A 20,863-nucleotide genomic window follows, 5' to 3' on the forward strand; every position below is an offset into this window, starting at 1 on the left:
CCCCCCCTGCTTTAAAATCAACAGATGGAATCATCTGTTCAACTGCTTTCAGGTCACAGGTTCTAAAGAACCACAGCAAAATCAAAACTCCAAACTCTTCACAGTGTCAACTGAAGCCAGTGACGGCCTTAGCCGTACCCCGTAGCTCTGCAGCAGTCACACCTTTCACTTCCTACCGTGATAACGCTTACCCATGTTGTGCAGCACCCGGTCTCTCTCCAGCTGTGTGTCTCTAATTTTGCTCTGCAGCATCATCAGTTTCTGTTCATACTGCTGCTTGAGCGTGTGCAGACGGCGCTGGCTGTTCTCCAGTTCATCTATCAACTTCTGCTTGATGGCGATCTCACACGTGATGTTGGCCAGGTCCGCCTGGAAGTTCTCTGGTGGGTGAAGTAGATTCACATGGGTTTCACACAGACAGACATATTTAGTAGCTCTCAACACAGTGATGTTGGCCAGGTCTGCCTGGAAGTTCTCTGGCTGAAGTAAAGTAAACATGGTGGCATATACTTTACAGTAGCTGTTACACACCCTTTCAAATAAAACGTATTGACTTTATTCAACCAGGTAAGTTAATGAAACAAATTTCTCTATCAAAAAACAATGTCTCATTTTGCAATAATGTTAGTTACTTGATGCTACATACAGGGAGACTCTAAAATAGATAGCACTCCAATATTTTTGTCTTACAACAACTCAATGAGTACATTTACATGCACACTAATAAATCAATATTAAACTGATTATGGCAGTCGGCTGAGTATGGCATTAGTCATGTAAACACCTTACTCTGCTTATCTTAATTGGCGTAAGGTCATAATCAAAGTAAGCATACGCCGATTAAAACACCTGGTTTCCTGAGCAACCTTTCAAACTATTAATACATGTAAAAGCTTAAATCGTCGTTCCAGCAGAGTATTTGATCTGAGTATGTGACAGCACCGGGTAGCACCAGCCTCCCTCTTAAGCTCAAGTAAAGTGAGTTCCGAAAAACTTAAAAGTATACATCTTAGAAATAGTTTACATACAAATGTTATATGTCCGTGGTAGAATGTTGATTTTGATTGGTGATTTTCTGAATTTATTTAAGTCCCATCAGGTAGCCTGATTTCAGATGTGTCCATGGAAACATGTCTATTAGGGAAATCGTTTTTGCAAAGCATGTACACATTTTAAACAAACTATTATATTAATCTGACTGTCCACAATAATCGTATTATTGTGTGCATGTAACCCTACTCACTGACTCAAACATGGAGAGACATGTCTCTTCTATACATGCTATTTCTACGATTTGGCTATTTTACCTTTCTCATCTGACTCAGAGTCTGAATCATCAGAGCTCTCCTCCACATCCATCTCCTCCTCTTCCTCCTCCTCCTCTTCCTCCTCCTCCTCCCCATCCTCATGGTCACTCCCCTCCTGAGGTCACAAACAAAAATAGAATAGAAAATGATCAGCAAAATGGGGTGGGCAAAAACCCTTCTCTTAATCCTGAGATATCATTGGACTAATAGGTTGTCAAATGTACCATCTCAGGCTCGTCATTGGACCGCTCAGTCAGCTCTTTTTCCATCCCTTGGCCTTGGTCATTGTCGGGGACTTCTTCCTTGACGACACTAGTCGGGGAGAACAGAGAGGCAGGGTGAGACAACATTGAACTGAACAGACCAAAGGTTCAATAGTATTTATTTTCTAGAGGGGAAAAAAGACAACCGAAAGCATAATAGCATGACAGAATATGCAGCAGCAGCACAAAAAAAAGTAAGTACAGTAATTATCTGTAAAGGAATATGTTTTTTTAGTATCTTCCAAAATAAAGGTTGTTAAAAAAGCTAGAGATAAGGCCATTGGTGGTGCATGAAAACAGAACCAATAGTATTGTTTCCATCATATCAGCAAGTCGGGGTGAACAAACAAGTGAGCACAGAAAGAACTGAAGTTTTCCTTCTGGTGTGTCAACTGCCTGCTAAACAAAACAAAATGGCGGTTTAGAAGAAGCGAGGGATGGGAGTGGCAATGTGGTAAAGGGAAGGGGGAACCTGTGACAAACCTGCCATCCTCCTCCTCTACAAGCTCCTCCCTCTCTCTCTCTTCCAGCAGCTGCTGGAGCCTTCAGGGAAAGGTAAGGGTTGAAGGTCACAGGGGAGAGGTGACAAGGAAGGAACGAAGGAAGGAAGGAAAGAAATCAGGGAGTACAGAGAATTGGAATGAAGAGAAGTAATAGGGAGAAATATGGGGATCACAAACTGTTACTCACCATGGCAACACATTGAGGATATCCTGTACAATAATTACCAGTGTAGTGAAGTTTGTTTTTTCCAAAACAAGAAAACAATAATTTGGTTCCATAACCACCATCTCTTATTACCTCTTCTTCTTCTTCCTCTCCTTCTTCTTGAGTTTCTCCAGATCTTTCTTGGCCATCTCGATGATGTCGGAGGCCTCCTTCTCGGGGGCCAGGAGGGCAGGGGAGAAGGTTCCGGGGTAGAAGGACTGGCGTGAGGAGGCACGGGACAGGTTCTTACGCAGGTTCTCATTCACAGACTCACTTTCCAGGAGTTTGGCCCTAGGGGGATAACAGTAAATCTTATTGACAAATTTAACAAATTGAAATGACAAATGAAAGGTATTAATCTTAATATAGGGGAGACATTTACTTACCTGAGGTCCTCTATCTCTTTGATATAGCTCTGGATCATGTTCCCAATCTCTTCACTGCCTTCACCTGAATAAACAACACACGAAAACCTTAGGAAACACACTTACTTACACACACACACACACACACACACACACACACACACACACACACACACACACACACACACACACACACACACACACACACACACACACACACACACACACACACACACACACACACACACACACACACACACACTTATGAACTGTTAAAGACGTGAGGGGATTGGCACAGACATATCGACACATACAAAAACCCACACCTCACATTCCCTCATATCTCCCAGGAGACATGCACACACCCCACTCACCTGCCCTGGCGAGGACCTGGTTGGCCTGGTCACTGAGGTACTGTGTGAGTCTGCCCCTCTGGGCGTCAATGGTCTCCTGCATGGCTTTGACCCTGATCCTCAGGTTGCTGTTCTCAGTCTGCAGCATGGTGTTTTCATGGACCATGTCGTTGATGCTCTCCATACCATCCTCTCCCACCATACGCTTACCCTACCAGAGGAAAATGGGTTTAGATATAATTATAATTCACTAAGGGGAAATTATTTTCTGACGGTCATAACTCTTTTTCATATACTTCCCGTTTTCTTTTTTTATCCAGTTTTTCTCATCTAATTGACTTTCTCACTCCTTTCTATCCATACCTGCCCCCCCCCCTCTCTCAGCCTCTCTCCCTCCGTGTCACAATATTTGACCCTTTCCTCAACTCTTAACTATGCCCAACACAACACGCACTTTTGGTCATGTAGTGTAAGTGCACCACATAATTTTGCTCTCTCTCTCTCCCTCCCCATCTATCTCTCCCCCTCACTCCCCATCTCTCTCTCCCCCTCACTCCCCACATCTCTCTCTCTCCCTCCCCATCCCCTCTTCCCCTATCCATCCCCCTCCATCCCTCTATCCCTTCCCACCCCCCCATCTCTCTCTCTCTCCCTCCCCCCATCTCCCCCTATCCATCCCCCTCTTCCCCTATCCATCCCCCTCTTCCCCTATCCATCCCCCTCTTCCCCTATCCATCCCCCTCTTCCCCTATCCATCCCCCTCCATATCCCTTCCCTTCCCACCCCCTCATCTCTCTCTCTCCCTCCCTCCCTCATCTCTCTCTCTCTCCATCCCTCCTCTCTCCCCCCATCTCGCTCCCTCCCCACATCTCTCTCTCCCCCTCCCCACATCTCTCTCTCCCCCTCCCCACATCTCCCTCCCCACTCTCTCTACTCTCTCTCTCTCTACATCTCTCTCTACATCTCTCTCTCTATCCACATCTCTCTCTATCCACATCTCTCTCTCTCTCTCCCCATCCCCCTATCCCTCCCTCTCCCTTCCCATCCCATCCCACCCTCTCCCATCCCTCTCTCTTACGGTCCTGTACTCTATCAGTTCCATCTGTAGCCTGGCGATTTCTGTCCTGAGAGCAGAGATCTGCTGGGAGGCCTTGTCCTGGTTCACCATCACCTTGTTCTTAATGTTCCTGGCTCTGTTAGCGTACTTCAACGCGTTCAGGGTCTCCATGAAGTCCCGGTCAGACGGACTGATGCAGGCTATCATCATCGTTTGGCTGAGGGTAATGGGAGAATTCAAATTAACATGGGCTCCTCACTTTATGCATTCACCAACATAACAGCTTTGCCTTGACGAGCCAACGACAAGTGGGCTGAACAAGAAACAGACTGACACCTCAAAGCTGACTCTTAATATGTACAATTTGTATCGATTGACAAAATGCATTTAGTTTGACATGCACATCATACCAGATTACTATGACAACAATGCTTATAGAGAGAGGGAGAAAGGCCAGACCAATGGCAAACAGACCTGTTTCCACCTAGAGAGTCCTGTAGGAGCCGGGTGAGTTTGGAGTCTCTGTAGGGCACGTGCGTGGATCGCTTGCTCCTGTCTCCCAAAGCACTAATTACATTCCCCAGAGCAAGCTGCAGTTTGGAGGAGATGACCAAAAATAACAACTCAGAAAAACAGACATTGAAAGGTATTTTCAGAAAGATTCTCATTCGAGGAGTCTACTTGTGTTCATACTGGTCTGTCACGACTTCACACAGTATTTGCAAGGTACTGCTTTTAACCACTAGATGGCTCTTTACGGTTAAGAAATAAAATGATGCCTATTTTTAAAGGACTCATCTGACTTGATATAATATTCCTATATTGTATTTTGACCAGATCCCTATAGTGTGTTAGGGAAAAGGGTGGGTCAAAAGCCGTATACTACTATAGGGAATAGGGGCCATTTGAGACACAGCCAAACTCTCACCAGTCCACAGTTGATGGAGATTCCCTCCTTAGCTCGGTCTCCTGTAGCACCGGTTCTCTTCAGCCTTTCAGAACCGGCCAGGTCAACAAAGTGAAACTTGGCCGTCAGTGTCTCATACTCTTCCATCTCTGAGTTGCCGTTAGCAATCCTGTTGTCAGTCTCGTTGTTGTCTGTCTCGTTGTTGTCTTTCTGTGAGGTATAAATAGCAGGTAGCTTAGAGATTAAGTGCATTGGGCCAGTAACCGAAAGTTTTCTGGTTCAAATCCCAGAGACGACTAGGTGAAGAATCATTCAATGTGCCCTTCAGCAAGGCACTTAACCGTAATTGCTTATGTAAGTCGCTCTTGATAAGAGCATTGGCTAAATTATCAAAGTGTACATGTAAATAACACCAAGATGGATGCCTTGTTTCAGTACCAAGTCAAAAGCACTGTCCATGCCATTAGTGTAATATAACTTAGAATGCCAGTACCATAAACATAGAATGTCAGTACCATAAACATAGAATGTCAGTAATAAGAGCACTTTCTGTTAGAGGTCGACCGATTATGATTTTTCAACGGCAATACCAATTATTGGAGGACCAAAAAAAGCCAATACCGATTAAATCGGACGATTTTTATATATAATTTATAATAAATGACAATTACAACAATACTGAATGAACAATTAACCCTTTTATTTTAACTTAATATAATACATAAATAAAATCTATTTAGTCTCAAATAAATAATGAAACATGTTCAATTTTGGTTTAAATAATGCTAAAACAAAGTTGGAGAAGAAAGTAAAAGTGCAATATGTGCCATGTAAAAAAAACTAGCGTTTAAGTTCCTTGCTCAGAACATATGAAAGCTGGTGGTTCAATATCCCAGTTCTTCAATATTCCCAGTTAAGAAGTTTTAGGTTGTAGTTATTATAGGAATTATGACACGTCGACTATTTCTCTCTATACCATTTGTATTTCATATACCTTTGACTATTGGATGTTCTTAAAGTCTAAATATTGCTGCTACATTGCACAACCTTCAATGTTATGTCATAATTATGTTAAATTCTGGCAAATTAATTATGGTCTTTGTTAGGATGAAACACAGTTCGCAACGAGCCAGGCGGCCCAAACTGTTGCATATAACCGGACTCTGCTGGCACTGAATGCAAGAGAAGTGACACAATTTCCCTAGTTAATATTGCCTGCTAACATGCATTTATTTTAACTAAGTATATAGGTTTAAAAAAATATACTTCTGTGTATTGATTTTAAGAAAGGCATTGATGTTGATGGTTAGGTCAATTTGTGCAACGAATGTCCTTTTTCGCAAATGCGCTTTTGTTAAATCATCACCAGTTTTGCAAAGTTGAAGTAGGCTGTGATTCAATGATAAATTAACAGGCACCGCATTGATTATATGCAAAGCAGGACAAGCTAGTTAACCTAGTAATATCATCAACCGTGTGTAGTTAACTAGTGATATGTGAAGATTGTTTTTTATAAGATAAGTTTAATGCTAGCTTGCAACTCACGTAACAGGCGGTCAGCCTGCCACGCAGTTTCCTCACGGATTGCAACTCACGTAACAGGCGGTCAGCCTGCCACGCAGTTTCCTCACGGATTGCAACTCACGTAACAGGTGGTCAGCCTGCCACGCAGTTTCCTCACGGATTGCAATGTAATCGGCCATAATCAGCGTCCAAAAAGGCTGATTACCGATTGTTATGAAAACTTGAAAATAGGCCCTAATTAATCTGCCATGCCGATGAATCGGTCAACCTTTACTTTCTATAGATGTCATTCACATTAAACTAGCATAATGTAACATGATAGCGTAGGAGCGGCTGAGTGGCTATATGATTTCTGTAAAATGTCAAGGTTAGAAGTAACTCCAGTCACTGTCATAGCATGTGGTAACAGTGTCGTAACACGTGTCAAGAGTCGCCTCATAGCAACAAAAGAGTAGATACGGAATAAGATAGGAGTTGGAAAGCCAGCACAAAGGGTCGGGCCCTCGGGCTAATGAATAATCTGCTCTTGTACGTACATTGTCGGATGCACAGACTCTGACTTGGCACAGGTGAATGGTGAAGATGGCGTGAGAGCGGGAGCTCTGGACGTTCATCTGGGTGCTGGCGGTGGTTCGACACAGAGCACCCAGCTTCAGACACTGCATCATCTGGGTGAGGAGACAGAGAGGAGATTGGACATGTCACCGCATAAAATATAATTTACAGTGTTATTCCTGTTTTTACAGTCCAACGTACACAGCCATACATTTCTTCTGGACCCCAGACTATACATCCCAACGCACACACCTCTGCCTCGGAGGCTACCGTCCGTGTGGTCACCCCTACTGTGTAGATTCCTCCATTAGCGTCCTCGTGGATTTTTATGTGGGATTTCTGTGTCCGAGCTTCCAGGTCCCGTGTAGAGTCAAACAGATCCAGCACCTCCTCATTGTAAAGCTTAACCAGGACATACAGAAATACAATATTACAGTCTCATTTGATACCGTTCTGAATTCAGCACTGTGAAATTCTATTAAAATATCACACCTAACAGTATGTTTTTATCCTATGCCAGAGTTCTGATATCACAACTATGCAATATTACATCTGATGATGTTATAGAGAGAGACAGAGTAGTATTAGTATTGGTAGAATGGACATTCCCATTCACTGTTCTGAGGCGGCTGGAGTGATCATTGCTTACAATATTGAAAATCCTGTTGATTTTCCAGCCATATCCTTTCTACTAACTCTATTTCTATGACAGATACAGTACACTGCTCAAAAAAATAAAGGGAACACTTAAACAACACAATGTAACTCCAAGTCAATCACACTTCTGTGAAATCAAACTGTCCACTTAGGAAGCAACACTGATTGACAATAAATTTCACATGCTGTTGTGCAAATGGAATAGACAGAAGGTGGAAATTATAGGCAATTAGCAAGACACCCCCCAAAACAGGAGTGATTCTGCAAGTGGTGACCACAGACCACTTCTCAGTTCCTATGCTTCCTGGCTGATGTTTTGGTCACTTTTGAATGCTGGCGGTGCTCTCACTCTAGTGGTAGCATGAGACGGAGTCTACAACCCACGCAAGTGGCTCAGGTAGTGCAATTCATCCAGGATGCCACATCAATGCGAACTGTGGCAAAAAGGTTTGCTGTGTCTGTCAGCGTAGTGTCCAGAGCATGCAGGCGCTACCAGGAGACAGGCCAGTACATCAGGAGACGTGGAGGAGGCCGTAAGAGGGCAACAACCCAGCAGCAGGACCGCTACCTCCGCCTTTGTGCAAGGAGGTGCACTGCCAGAGCCCTGCAAAATGACCTCCAGCAGGCCACAAATGTGCATGTGTCTGCTCAAACGGTCAGAAACAGACTCCATGAGGGTGGTATGAGGGCCCGACGTCCACAGGTGGGGGTTGTGCTTACAGCCCAACACAGTGCAGGACGTTTCGCATTTGCCAGAGAACACCAAGATTGGCAAATTCGCCACTGGCGCCCTGTGCTCTTCACAGATGAAAGCAGGTTCACACTGAGCACATGAGCACATGTGACAGACGTGACAGAGTCTGGAGACGCCATGGAGAACGTTCTGCTGCCTGCAACATCCTCCAGCATGACCGGTTTGGCGATGGGTCAGTCATGGTGTGGGGTGGCATTTCTTTGTGGGGCCGCACAGCCCTCCATGTGCTCGCCAGAGGTAGCCTGACTGCCATTAGGTACCGAGATGAGATCCTCATACCCCTTGTGAGACCATATGCTGACACATGCACATTTGTGGCCTGCTGGAGGTCACTTTGCAGGGCTCTGGCAGTGCACCTCCTTGCACAAAGGCGGAGGTAGCGGTCCTGCTGCTGGGTTGTTGCCCTCCTACGGCCTCCTCCACGTCTCCTGATGTACTGGCCTGTCTCCTGGTAGCGCCTGCATGCTCTGGACACTACGCTGACAGACACAGCAAACCTTCTTGCCACAGTTCGCATTGATGTGCCATCCTGGATGAACTGCACTACCTGAGCCACTTGTGTGGGTTGTAGACTCCGTCTCATGCTACCACTAGAGTGAGAGCACCACCAGCATTCAAAAGTGACCAAAACATCAGCCAGGAAGCATAGGAACTGAGAAGTGGTCTGTGGTCACCACCTGCAGAATCACTCCTGTTTTGGGGGGTGTCTTGCTAATTGCCTATAATTTCCACCTTTTGTCTATTCCATTTGCACAACAGCATGTGAAATTTATTGTCAATCAGTGTTGCTTCCTAAGTGGACTGTTTGATTTCACAGAAGTGTGATTGACTTGGAGTTACATTGTGTTGTTTAAGTGTTCCCTTTATTTTTTTGAGCAGTGTATATTACTCTGTCATAAAAAGGAGTAGACTCAGTCTGTCCCCATGAGGCTTTTGTCTGTTTTTTTTCTGTCCCCATGAGGCTTTTGTCAGTATGACAAGCAAACACAACTGTGCAGTCATCCCGTGTTAACCCTTGCCAACCCAAACCGTGACCCTAACAAACCTGCTCCCACCCGCTGACAGCTGTCCACAGTCAACAGTCTGAGACACTTATGTAGGAGACTAGAGATGGGAGCTAGTTAAATTGTGACGTGTCAACACATAGACTGGCACCGGTGATACGTAATCCTGGGGTTCTTGGTTACAAGAACGCCATTCTACTTGTAAATATGTTATAGAGTGAGGTTTTAAGAGATAGGGACATAACCACACTCTCAGACACAGAGGATTACCTAAAATAATACACAAACAGCCATGTCAGGCTTACTTAGTGCCAGCCTACGGTTGATGCATTATTTGAAGTAATCCTCTGTGTCTGAGAGTGTGGTTATGTCCCTATCTCACTCTATAACATATTTACAAGTAGAATGTTACCTATGTTCCCTGCCTCTGTGTCTCCTCTGTGTCTACGTAGTCCATACCTCCAGGAACTGTGCGTTGATCTTGAACTCAGGCACGGGTCGTCCCTGCTCTTTAGCGGCCTGCTGGCGCTCCTCAATGCCCCTGAAGAGGTGGCTGACCGCCCGGGGTATGATGCCCAGCTCCTCTTCCCCGATGTTAACATCAAACCCTGTACCCATGGTGTAGGTCTTACCTGACCCAGTCTATAGGAGGAGGAAGCGGAAGATGAAGAATGGAAAAGGAGAAGAAAAAAGGAGGATAAGATGAGGTGGCAGACAAGAGAGAGGAGGAAGGGGGAGAGGGGGAGGAGGGAGCAAATATACGGACGAGGAAAGGAGGGGGAATGGGGGAGGGGATGAGCAAGGAGATAGATAACGAGATTCATTTATTCAACTTAATTAATTAATTGGTTTCATTTAAATCTGCTGTGCTTGTAACCAAGTGGGAAGAACCCCAGGATTCTGCTGACTGGGTCAAACTGTTGGGACTGTGTTAAAGATGAATTAGTCCAGCACAGACTAGACAGACAAATATCCTACCAAATGTCCTCTAGTCTGAGTAAAAACACAGGGTAAAAGTGAGCTGAGCCGGGCCGAACCAGGCTACCGTGAGCCAGGGCCACCACTGTAGCTACTGTACAGTATGGTAGAGAGACAGGCAAGAAGTAGGTCACCAGTCACTGCAGCAGCGGTGGTGTGGAACAGATGGGGGGGAAGAGGAGTTCACATAAAAAAAATTATGAATATCTTAAGAGTTGTGTAGACCTACTTAACTGCATCCCTTAAGACCCACCAGCATTAAAATCCCCTCCCATCAAACAGACTTTAGTTCTAGGAAGCCCCTATGAGAGAGAGCAAGAGAGAGAGGCTCAGCCACCAAACTGCTTGAGGAGTAAGAACTGTTGAATAGGAAAAGAGAGGGAGAGGGATAGAGTGTGTGCTTTAGTGGTGCTACTATAGATTCAGAGAGCTTTGTGAGGGCTTGCAATGACAGAAGCACCTCCAATACTCTCAGAAACCTTGTATAAAAAATATATACGCACTCCAAGAGCTAAAAAGCATTCAACAAAAATACAGAATATATACATATAAAGACAATGCGTTTTCAGGACCTCACACAGGATTATCATACCAGTTCAGTCTTTGACTCGTGATCAAACAGAAGTTTTACATTACACAAATACCAGCCTTACAATGTCAGGCACAGTGCAAACTAGTGGAATATGGCACAACTGCTTTAGCCTACTGCATTCTGTAGATGGGGCCCAGAGTTTTCCAGGTCATTTGACCTGACCAAGAAAAACCCTGGCCTATACACAAGAGTTCTGTCCTTCAACCCAAATATCAACACTTTGTGACCCCGAGCCCCAGTCGAGACAGGACTGTGTAGAGACTTGCCTGGCCATAGGCAAAAATGGTGGCGTTGTATCCTTCGAAGCAGCCCTCGATCAGCTTCTCAGTGCAGCTAGCGTAGATGCTGTCCTGACAGGAGTCCATGTCGAACACATAGTCGTAAGTAAAGGCCTTGTCTTTACCCAGCATCACCTGGGGCTCCCCTGGGGTCACAAACGTACAGATGTGACATCCCTCGATCTTCTCCCGGGCCAGTTGAGGACGAATCCTGGGGGAGATAGAGAGAAACAATGTCTTTCAGTCAACAAGAGACAAACATACTGTAATTGGCCTAAAACCTAGAGTACATTTGGAAAGTATTCAGACCCCTTAACCTTTTCCACATTGTTACATTACAGCCTTATTCTAAACTCGATTCAATATTTTTCTCTCTCATCAATCTACACACAATACCCTAAAATGACAACGCAAAAACAGGTTTTTAGAAATGTTTGCTAATTTATATACAGTACCCGTCAAAAGTTTGGACTCACCTACTCATTCAAGAGTTTTTATTTTTACTATTATCTACATTGTAGAGTAATTGTGATGACATCAAAACTATGAAATAACACGTATGGAATCATGTAGTAACCAAAAAAAGTGTTAAAACAGATCAAAATATATTTGATATTTGAGATTCTCCAATCTAGCCACCATTTGCCTTGATGACAGCTTTGCACATTCTTGGCATTCTTATGTAAATGTGATATTCCTGTTTTTTTATTATTATGTGGTATTGTGTACATTGTTGAGGTAAACAAACGATTTAATCCATTTTAGAATAAGGCTGTAACATAACAAAATGTGGGAAAAGGTAATGGGGTCTGAATAGTTTCTTTATGCACTGTATGTAAACGTAAGGCTGTTTTTAGTCAGTGTTCAATACGTACAGCAACAGGCACCACTGTTGATTTAAGTTGTTGTACTATTAAAATGTACACTTCAAACAAGGAGTTAACAATGGCATATTACCTTCACTTACAAGGCTACGAAAAGGCCAGTCTAGCAACAGGACGTATACAGTAACCGGTAGGGCTAAAGCAGGGTTTGGGCAACTTTGATGGGAGTGGGGGCCATAAAAATCATAACACATCATGAGGGGCTACAGTGGGTCTCCGTACCCGCATCCCCACTCCCCCACCACCACCTTGCGAGTAAAACATTTTTCTCCTCGTGACAGCGAAGATTTTTAAAAAGTACGTTCTTTAGTTAATTTCCTGCAATTCTGAACATTTTGCCTTTTTTTTTTTAAAATCAAGTTTGCTGCATTTCTACACATTTTGCCACAGGATGGTGACAAATGTTTGCAGTTTTAAGTACGATAACTGATTATCAATGGGCCCCACCCCGATTGGTAATTCGACAATGCTTACTACAAGTTTAGATAGATGTCCGCTAGACTAACTTAGCAATCTAAAATGTTTTGCTGACATGGGCTAATTGAGTGACTGCTGATGCACAAACAAATTTTGAAATTGCACCTTGTGTATTCTATTATTCTAAGTTTAGACCCCGACTGAGTTCCCCCCCACAAAAAATAAATGGGTCCGTGGGCCGCCAGTTGCCCATTCCTGGTCTAACCTGTTGAGGATGGGGGCGCTGTTGAGACTATTTATGCTAATTGGGTGATTTTTGAAACGGCTTCCCACAAAATCCTTGATCGTACAATATGCATATTATTATTATTATTGGATAGAAAACAGTCTATAGTTTCTATAGGCGTTGAAATTTTGTCTCTAAGTGGAACAGAGCCCATTCTACAGCAATTTCCCTGACATGGAGTCAGATTTCAGAAATGTTGGCCACTGTTCTGAAGTCAGTTAAAAGGGCACTGTTATTGCTATGACTATACGGACACTTCTTACGTCTTCCCCTGGATGCCTTTACGTGATGACGATTCCAATGGGGTCGATTGCGCGTTCACAGGCCCTATAAATTAAAAAACCCTGTAGCTAGCAAGTCTTTTCTTGGTGCGTAACGCGCGTGGAGGACACCGACCCTCTCCTGTTCCAAGCGTTACTTTAGCCTGTTATATTTCTCCGGTCATCTTTTCACTCGTTATAGGAGTTAAAAACATCATAAGGTAGTTAATTTAAAGCGTTTTATAGCAATTTATATCCGTTTAGTGCGATTTTGGGACATTTATTTTTGAAACGATGTGAATAGCTGGGCACGCTTTTCAGTTCATCCCGAACGCAGTTGGCATTTCCACATGGCAAGAGGACAGCTTTCCACCAAAAGACGATTACTCCCAAGAAAGGATCCTTTGCCCAAGATACTGATGGAAGAACAGCTCAAAGTAGGACATTTTTATTATGATAAATCGTGTTTCTGTCGAAACATTTTAGTGGCTTAGGACGCCATGTTTTTTGACGTAGCTTCGCTTGGCGCAAACTGTATTGAAAAGTAAGGATAAATTAAAAAATGTAATTCCGCAATTGTATTAAGAATTAAATTGTCTATCAATCCCTGTCCACCCTATATTTTTTAGTCACGTTTATGAGTATTTATGTATAAGAGTAGATCACTGTCTAAGTGGCGCAAGGACATTTTCTGACCAGCTGAGCTACATTTCACATTGTCTAACCATGATTTTGGTGGCTAAATATAAACATTTTCGATCAAACTCTATATGGATTGTGTAATATGATGTTACAGGAGTGTCATCGGAAGAATTCTGAGAAGGTTAGTGAAAAAATTAATATCTTTTGGCGATGTTGACTTTTATCGCTCACTTTGGCTAGAATCAATGCTGGGCTGCTATGTGCTATGTGCTATGCTAATATAACGATTTATTGTGTTTTCGCTGTAAGACACTTAGAAAATCTGAAATATTGTCTGTATTCACAGGATCTGTGTCTTTCGATTCGTGTATGCTGTGTATTTTTACGAAATGTTTGATGATTAGTAAGTAGGTAAACACGTTGCTCTAAGTAGTTTTTCTATTCCATTTGTGACGGTGGGTGCAATTGTAACCTATGCCATCTACCTGAAATATGCACTTTTTTCTAACAAAACCTATCCCATACCATAAATATGTTATCAGACTGTCATCTAATGAGTTTTTTTGTTGGTTAGGGGCTATAAATATCTTAGTTTAGCCGAATTGGTGATGGCTACTGGTGTTGGTGGACAAATAAAAGATGGTGGATTATGCTAATGTGTTTTTAGGTAATAGATGTACATCTTTACATATTGTGTCTTCCCTGTAAAACATTTTAAAAATCGGACATGTTGACTGGATTCACAAGATCTGTGTCTTTCATTAGCTGTATTGGACTTTAATGTGTGAAAGTTAAATATTTAAAAAAAAAAAATTTTTTGAATTTCGCGGCACTGGTTTTTCAGTGGGGGGGGGGGGGGGGGGGGGGGGGTGTGCCGCTAGCGGCACGCTGATCCTAGACAGGCTAAAGCATTAGCTCATACGTCACGTCGTAACGCTACCCTGAATCTATGACCCAATACCCATAAAACATGCCTGCTGGCGTAACACAGCTCCCTCAGAAAGTATTCCTATCCCTCGACTTATTCCACAGTTGGTTGTTACAGCCTGAATTCAACATGGATTCAATAAAACTCCTTCTCACACATCTACACGCAACACCCCATGACAAACTGAAAACATGTTGTTTTTAGAACATTTTGCACATTTATTGAAAATGAAATACAGAAATCTCTCATTTACATAAGTATTCACACCCCTGACTCAATACTTTGTAGAAGCGCCTTTGGCGATGATTTCAGTTTTGAGTCGTCTTGGGTATGTCTGTATCATCTTTGAGTCATCTGGATTTGGGGATTTTCTCCCATTCTTCCTCGCAGATTATCTCAAGCTCTGTTATTAAGTTATTGCGTAGATTTTCAATGGGATTCAAGTCTGGGTTTTGGCTGGGCCACTCAAGGACTTTCACATTCTTGTTCTGAAGCCATTCCAGTGTTTCTTTGGCTGTATGCTTGGGGTCCTTGTCCTGCTGGAACGTAAATCTTTGCCCCAGTCTAAGGTCGTTTGCAGTTGAAGCAGGTTCTCATCAAAAATGTGCCGTTATTTGGCTCCATTCATTGTTCCTATAGTCTCTGCTGCTGAAAAACATCCCCATAGCATGATGCTGCCACCACCATGCTTCACAGTAGGGATGGTGTTTTTAAAAAAATCTTTATTTAACTAGGTAAGTCAGTTAAGAACAAATTCTTATTTTCAATGATGGTCTAGAAACAGTGGGTTAACTGCCTTGTTCTGGGGCAGAACAACAGATTTTTATCTTGTCAGCTCAGGGATTCGATCTTGCAACCTTTTGGTTACTAGTCCAATGCTCTAACCACTAGGCTACCTGCCGCCCCGTGTTAAACTGGTGATGAGCTGTGCCTGGTTTTCTACAGACATAGCGCTTCGCATTCAGGCCAAAGAGTAACATTTTTGTCTCATCTGACAACAGAATCTTCTGGCTCTAACCCTTATTTAGGCAGGTGTGTATCTTTCTAAATCATGTCCAAACAATCAACTTGGCCACAGGTGGACTCCAGTCAAGTTGTAGTGGCATCTCAACGATGATTTAGGGGAATTTGATGCACCGGAGCTTAATTTGGAGTGTCATAGCAAAGGGGTGTGAATACTTATGTAAATTAGATACTTTTCAATACATTGGCAAAAATGTCTAAAAACATGTTTTCACTTTGTCATTATGGAGTATTTTGTGTAAATCAATTTTAAACTCAGGCTGTAACAACAAAATGTGGAATAAGTCAAATATGTATGAATACTTACTGATGGCACTGTATGCATTTGTGTTTGTATGTCCGGGTGTGAGACTGTGAGTGTGTGGAGTACGAGTGTGAGCTAGAGATGCACTAAGCCCCAATGCTGAATGTCTATAATGCCCTCCTGATAGCTGGCCAACTGTCCCTGGATTATTAAACCTGACGTGAAATGCAGAGAGAAAGAGAGACCGTGTTGAGAAACAATGAGAAACAATGAAATTGGCAGAAAAAGAGAGCTAAAGATATAGAAGGTAAATACATACAGCTCTGTGTTTCCATGTGCTGCCTGTACCATACCACTGCATTCCCAACCAGGTCTAAAACAGTGTTTACAATATATTGTAACAGCTTCTAATATATTGTATCTTCTGCCAGCCATTTTACACAAATGGGAGACGTTTATTCTTAGTGTACACAACTTCTCTGGTAAAAGGACTCCACTGTTACGGTCAAACTAACGGCTAAGAAAGGCACCTGGCAGTGGGCCTGCCTCCCTGCGAGAATATAAGGACTGTATTGTCCCCTGTGGGCACAGAAAACAATGTTGTGGTCGGTGCACAGTGCACTCACTGTGTCTGTGTGACACTGGATCCCACCATTACCACCAACGACCAAACCTGCTACAGGATTACACAGCCTGCTGGACAGAGGGAGGAATGGAGAGACGTAGGGACGGGAGAAGAGATAAGCCCTGCCTGAAGGTCATGGGATGTCCGCTAGATAACAGTAATACAGGGTTATGACATGGTACAAGGCAGGGGTGGAAGACCAATGCCAAACACTCCTGTTTTATAAGCCTGCATAAAATAGACTGTGGGGTAAACAAGGTCAGCAGAACATCAACCAGTAGGCCAGATTAATGAAATGGTTATGATTCTAGGAGCTGGTTCTACTGTGAAATAAAACATGAACAGAGCAAGCTCTATTTTAAAGAAGTATCAGGATTCTGTAGAATCATCCATATTTGACAACATGGCGGAGAAGACAGTGAGCGTGGGCAACAATTAGGGCTGGGAATTGTCAGGGTCCTCACGATAAGATATTATCACGATACTTATGTGCCCCCCACCACCATTCTTGACACACACGGGAAACCGTTGACTGTGAAAAACCCAGCAGCATTGTAGTTCTTGACAAACTGGTGTGCCTAGCATCTACTACCCATGCCCCGTTCAAAAGCACTTCAATCTTTTGTCTTGTCCATTCATCCTCTGAATGGCACAGATAAATAATTTATGTCTCAGTTGTCTCAAGGCTTTAACCTGACTCCTCCCCTTCATCTACACTGATTGACGTGGATTTAACAGGTGACATCAATAAAGGATCATAGTTTTCACCTGGTCAGTCTGTCATGAAAAGAGCAGGTGTTCTTAATGTGTTGTATACTAAGTGTATGTCTGCTGCAGAGAGACGAGAGAGCATGACATAACAAGTTCTGATCAGTCATGGAAATAAAAGTGCAGAAAACAGGTTGGCTCACTATTTAAAATGATGGAGAACAAGCTATTAGATGAAACAATAATGGAGTTTTAGCACAGGTACAGTACAGCCGACTAGAGCTAGCTAACGCTACCTACAGTAGAAAATAAATACTTATTTTATTTACAAATCGATACTTGGAGACAAATATCTATATATCATTCAAAAATAATATTACGATAGTGTAACTGTATAAAACAATAGCAACAGTAACATAGGCCTAGCTTTAAATTCACTCAAAATCTGTTTGCGTGACATAATATAATACAAATACACAAATTCTAACAATTTAAAATAAGCTTTTAGATTTAATTATCTTTTGTTTTGGTTGTAGAAGAGAGAAAAAGGAGCCAACAAGTTATCAAATGTTTTATCCTCAAATTCATTCCTCCTTGTCATCTAAGGCTGTCATAATGTATTAAACACACAGATGTCAAGCCCAGAATGAAATCCATTTGCTGACATGCCAGTCTCAGAACAACTCCTTTCTACCAATTGAAGATTTCCTGCACACTCTAGAGAGCTAATCCTATTCCATTACCACAAGGGATGTCTTTGTTTCAGGCAGTTTAACATACTAATTTGCCATGTAATCCTACTGTTTCAAAACTTTGTTCTCCACCCTTCTCTCCCCAGGGCACATGGTCTCTCCCAAATATGTAGTGATCCCCTTATCCCCTCCCACGTTTAGTGAGCCTTCTCAGTTTGGGTGGGGGGGACAAGATAGAGAAAAGTTGATTTTTGAACACCTATGCCAATGTCTTTTTGTATTTTTTATGAATTCTTCAACGTTTCAACACAGAATTAAATACTGATATACTTTAATACTGTAAATGCTCCCGAGTGGCGCAGCGGTCTAAGGCACTGCATCTCAGCACAAGAGGTGTCACTACAGTCCCTGGTTCGAATCCAGGCTATATCACATCCGGCCATGATTGGAAGTCACATTGGGGCAATTGTGCACCGCCCTGTGTTATCCGGGTTTGGCCGGGGTATGCCTTTATTGTAAATAATAATTTGTTCTTACCTGACATGCCTGTCAAATAAAATAAAACATTTATAAAAAAAGGCATACAAAATGTATTTTAAAACCATTGAATTAAAGTGATTGAGCCTCTATTACAGGTTTTGTCTAATTTCAGCCAGAAAGTAACGCTCACGAGCCAAAACGGGCCAGAAAATTGCGCACAATTGTGTACAACGTCATTGTTCTGGAGCCTTCATAGCGTGTGCCCGAACAGGAAGAAAAAAAACTGACGGGGGAACCTCAATATGATATTATCACAATACTTAGGTGCCGATACGATATGTATTGGGATTCTCACAATTCTGTGAGTATTGCATTTTTTTTGCGATTTGATGTTCCAAACATATTGCTCACTATATGCCTGATGCAGATAGACGAGAGAGAGCCTTATAAAATGAGTTTGATCAGTCATGGAAATAAGTGCTGAAAACATGTTGGCTCACCATTTAAAAAGAAGATGGAGAACGAGCCATAGGATGAAAAATACCTGAGTATTGGCGGAGGTACAGCCGACTATCGTCAGCTAACGGTACCTAGCAGAAATACCTGGAAACAAAGTATATATAAAATATCGTCCCAAAAAATATTGCGATTAGTAATTAGCGTTTTTTTCTCCCCATCACTACCCCTCAGTGAGAGACTATATTCACGATAGCTTTTAAGTTACATTCTTTCTTTTAAAAAACTGTGGGGAAATTCTCCCCGGACCCCCAACTGCTTTTTAATTGGAGCGATTAAGCTCATCAGCGATTTAAACCAGCTCAGAAACCAGCTATTTAACATTCAGCTTTGCAGCCAAAGTGAGGTCATTTTCTCAACCCAAAACATTTACAAGTCTGGTTGAAGTACTGAACACGCCCCAACCTGCTGTCTGCCCCCCCCACCCACCACCACCCTGCCACTACTCCAGATCCACAGCACTCTTTCAATAAATCATTAAAGGCTGTTTGCATCGAGGGAGAAGATAGAGGGGGTGAGAGGTTTCTTCAGCCTCATTTTCTGCAGAGCGAGCTGGATGCTGTTCAGAGGGGGAAAAGAAGGCAGAAGAAACCTTAACACACACGCAACACTCGGCATCGACGCTGCATCAGGGCAGTCCAGGAACAAAATGTTAGACCGTTAGAGAAGAGAGAAAAGCAATAGCGTATGCAAGGAGGCCAGTCAAGAGGCCTAGGCTAGTGTGTTCATTACATGAGCTGTCACCCAGATTCCGGTTAGTACGACGGACACCTTCAGATACACCTCTACACAGAAAGGAAATACTTTCTGATGGGGGCTCTGAGGAGCTCTACTGTACGTTTCTCACACAAACACGTGCTTGCATGCCCACACACATATGCATGAGACTGTGCCAGTATGTGTAGTATCACCAGAGCCAAGCTTTAGTCCAAGTTTTGATGCTGGATAAAGACCTGCAGCCATGTCATTTTATCCACTATGGAGGGAAACTGGGGTTCCTGAAAGTGAGCTCTGTTCAACCCGAACTAGTGTTTACCAATAACAGTGCTCAATTTACACCTTCACAGTTTAAACGTTTAGTTTAAAAAGACTTCATTTGTGTTTGTGAAGGGCAGTGTCTGCTGTCTCACAGTCTGCAGTGTAGGCCTACTGTACTGTTCTGTGTGTAGCGCTGGGCGACTTCAAAGAAGGGAAGAGGTTGCCATGGTGACTGGTAATGGAAGTGGACATTAATAGAATAATCCCATCCCAGCAGGATATCATGATGCCACTAAACCAGTCTAAGTGACGGGACTCAAATGACACCCTATTCCCTATATAGTGCACTACATTTGACGAGGGTCCATTGGTTGGCGTCACTTAGCCTTGAGGTAGACAGGAGACAGACATCTTCGGCATCATCCTTTAGAGGCATCTGTAGCGTGTCTCTAATCTAATCTACTTCATTATGAGAATACTTGAGTTAGTATGTCTTGGTGAGTGACATTTGGAAACAACAACAAGGGGACAAAATAGTGGTGCAGATCAAAGTCTGTCTGTCTGTTTGCTTTGTTTGTGGCAGATTTCAGTTAGTGAAAGGTCCGAATGGCCTGCCTATGATATACATACAAAAGGGAAAAATGTTAATATAGACCGTATCCCCCCGTCACAACAACGTATAGGCCGTATCCCCTTATGACATAACAACAACATATAGGCCGTATCACCCCTATGACATAACAACATATAGGCCGTATCCCCCCTATGACATAACAATGTATAGGCCGTATCCCCCCTATGACATAACAACGTATAGGCCGTATCCCCCCTATGTCATAACAACAACATATAGGCCGTATCACCCCTATGACATAACA

General features: G+C 43.0%; 1 protein-coding gene across 6 annotated transcripts in view; it reads right to left on the reverse strand.

The window, feature by feature from the left end:
- The window catches only part of kif21a (kinesin family member 21A), a 65,779-nt gene that overhangs the window by 26,030 nt on the left and 18,886 nt on the right, over window positions 1-20,863 (reverse strand). For 3 of the 6 annotated variants that reach the window (XM_055933400.1, XM_055933399.1, XM_055933402.1), the window contains exons 2-15: window positions 11,291-11,513; window positions 9,914-10,096; window positions 7,292-7,441; window positions 7,021-7,152; window positions 4,982-5,170; window positions 4,528-4,643; window positions 4,075-4,270; window positions 3,018-3,207; window positions 2,665-2,728; window positions 2,372-2,569; window positions 2,054-2,113; window positions 1,532-1,619; window positions 1,308-1,422; window positions 192-380 (exon numbers count right to left, since the gene is read on the reverse strand). In XM_055933400.1, the coding sequence (XP_055789375.1) occupies window positions 192-380; window positions 1,308-1,422; window positions 1,532-1,619; window positions 2,054-2,113; window positions 2,372-2,569; window positions 2,665-2,728; window positions 3,018-3,207; window positions 4,075-4,270; window positions 4,528-4,643; window positions 4,982-5,170; window positions 7,021-7,152; window positions 7,292-7,441; window positions 9,914-10,096; window positions 11,291-11,513 (2,093 nt within the window). The remainder of the gene's footprint in view (window positions 1-191; window positions 381-1,307; window positions 1,423-1,531; window positions 1,620-2,053; window positions 2,114-2,371; window positions 2,570-2,664; window positions 2,729-3,017; window positions 3,208-4,074; window positions 4,271-4,527; window positions 4,644-4,981; window positions 5,171-7,020; window positions 7,153-7,291; window positions 7,442-9,913; window positions 10,097-11,290; window positions 11,514-20,863) is intronic. The other 3 variants (XM_055933403.1, XM_055933401.1, XM_055933404.1) reach the window with 1 other exon arrangement.

Source organism: Salvelinus fontinalis, chromosome 9, assembly GCF_029448725.1.
Source record: "Salvelinus fontinalis isolate EN_2023a chromosome 9, ASM2944872v1, whole genome shotgun sequence".
Taxonomy (NCBI): domain Eukaryota; kingdom Metazoa; phylum Chordata; class Actinopteri; order Salmoniformes; family Salmonidae; genus Salvelinus; species Salvelinus fontinalis.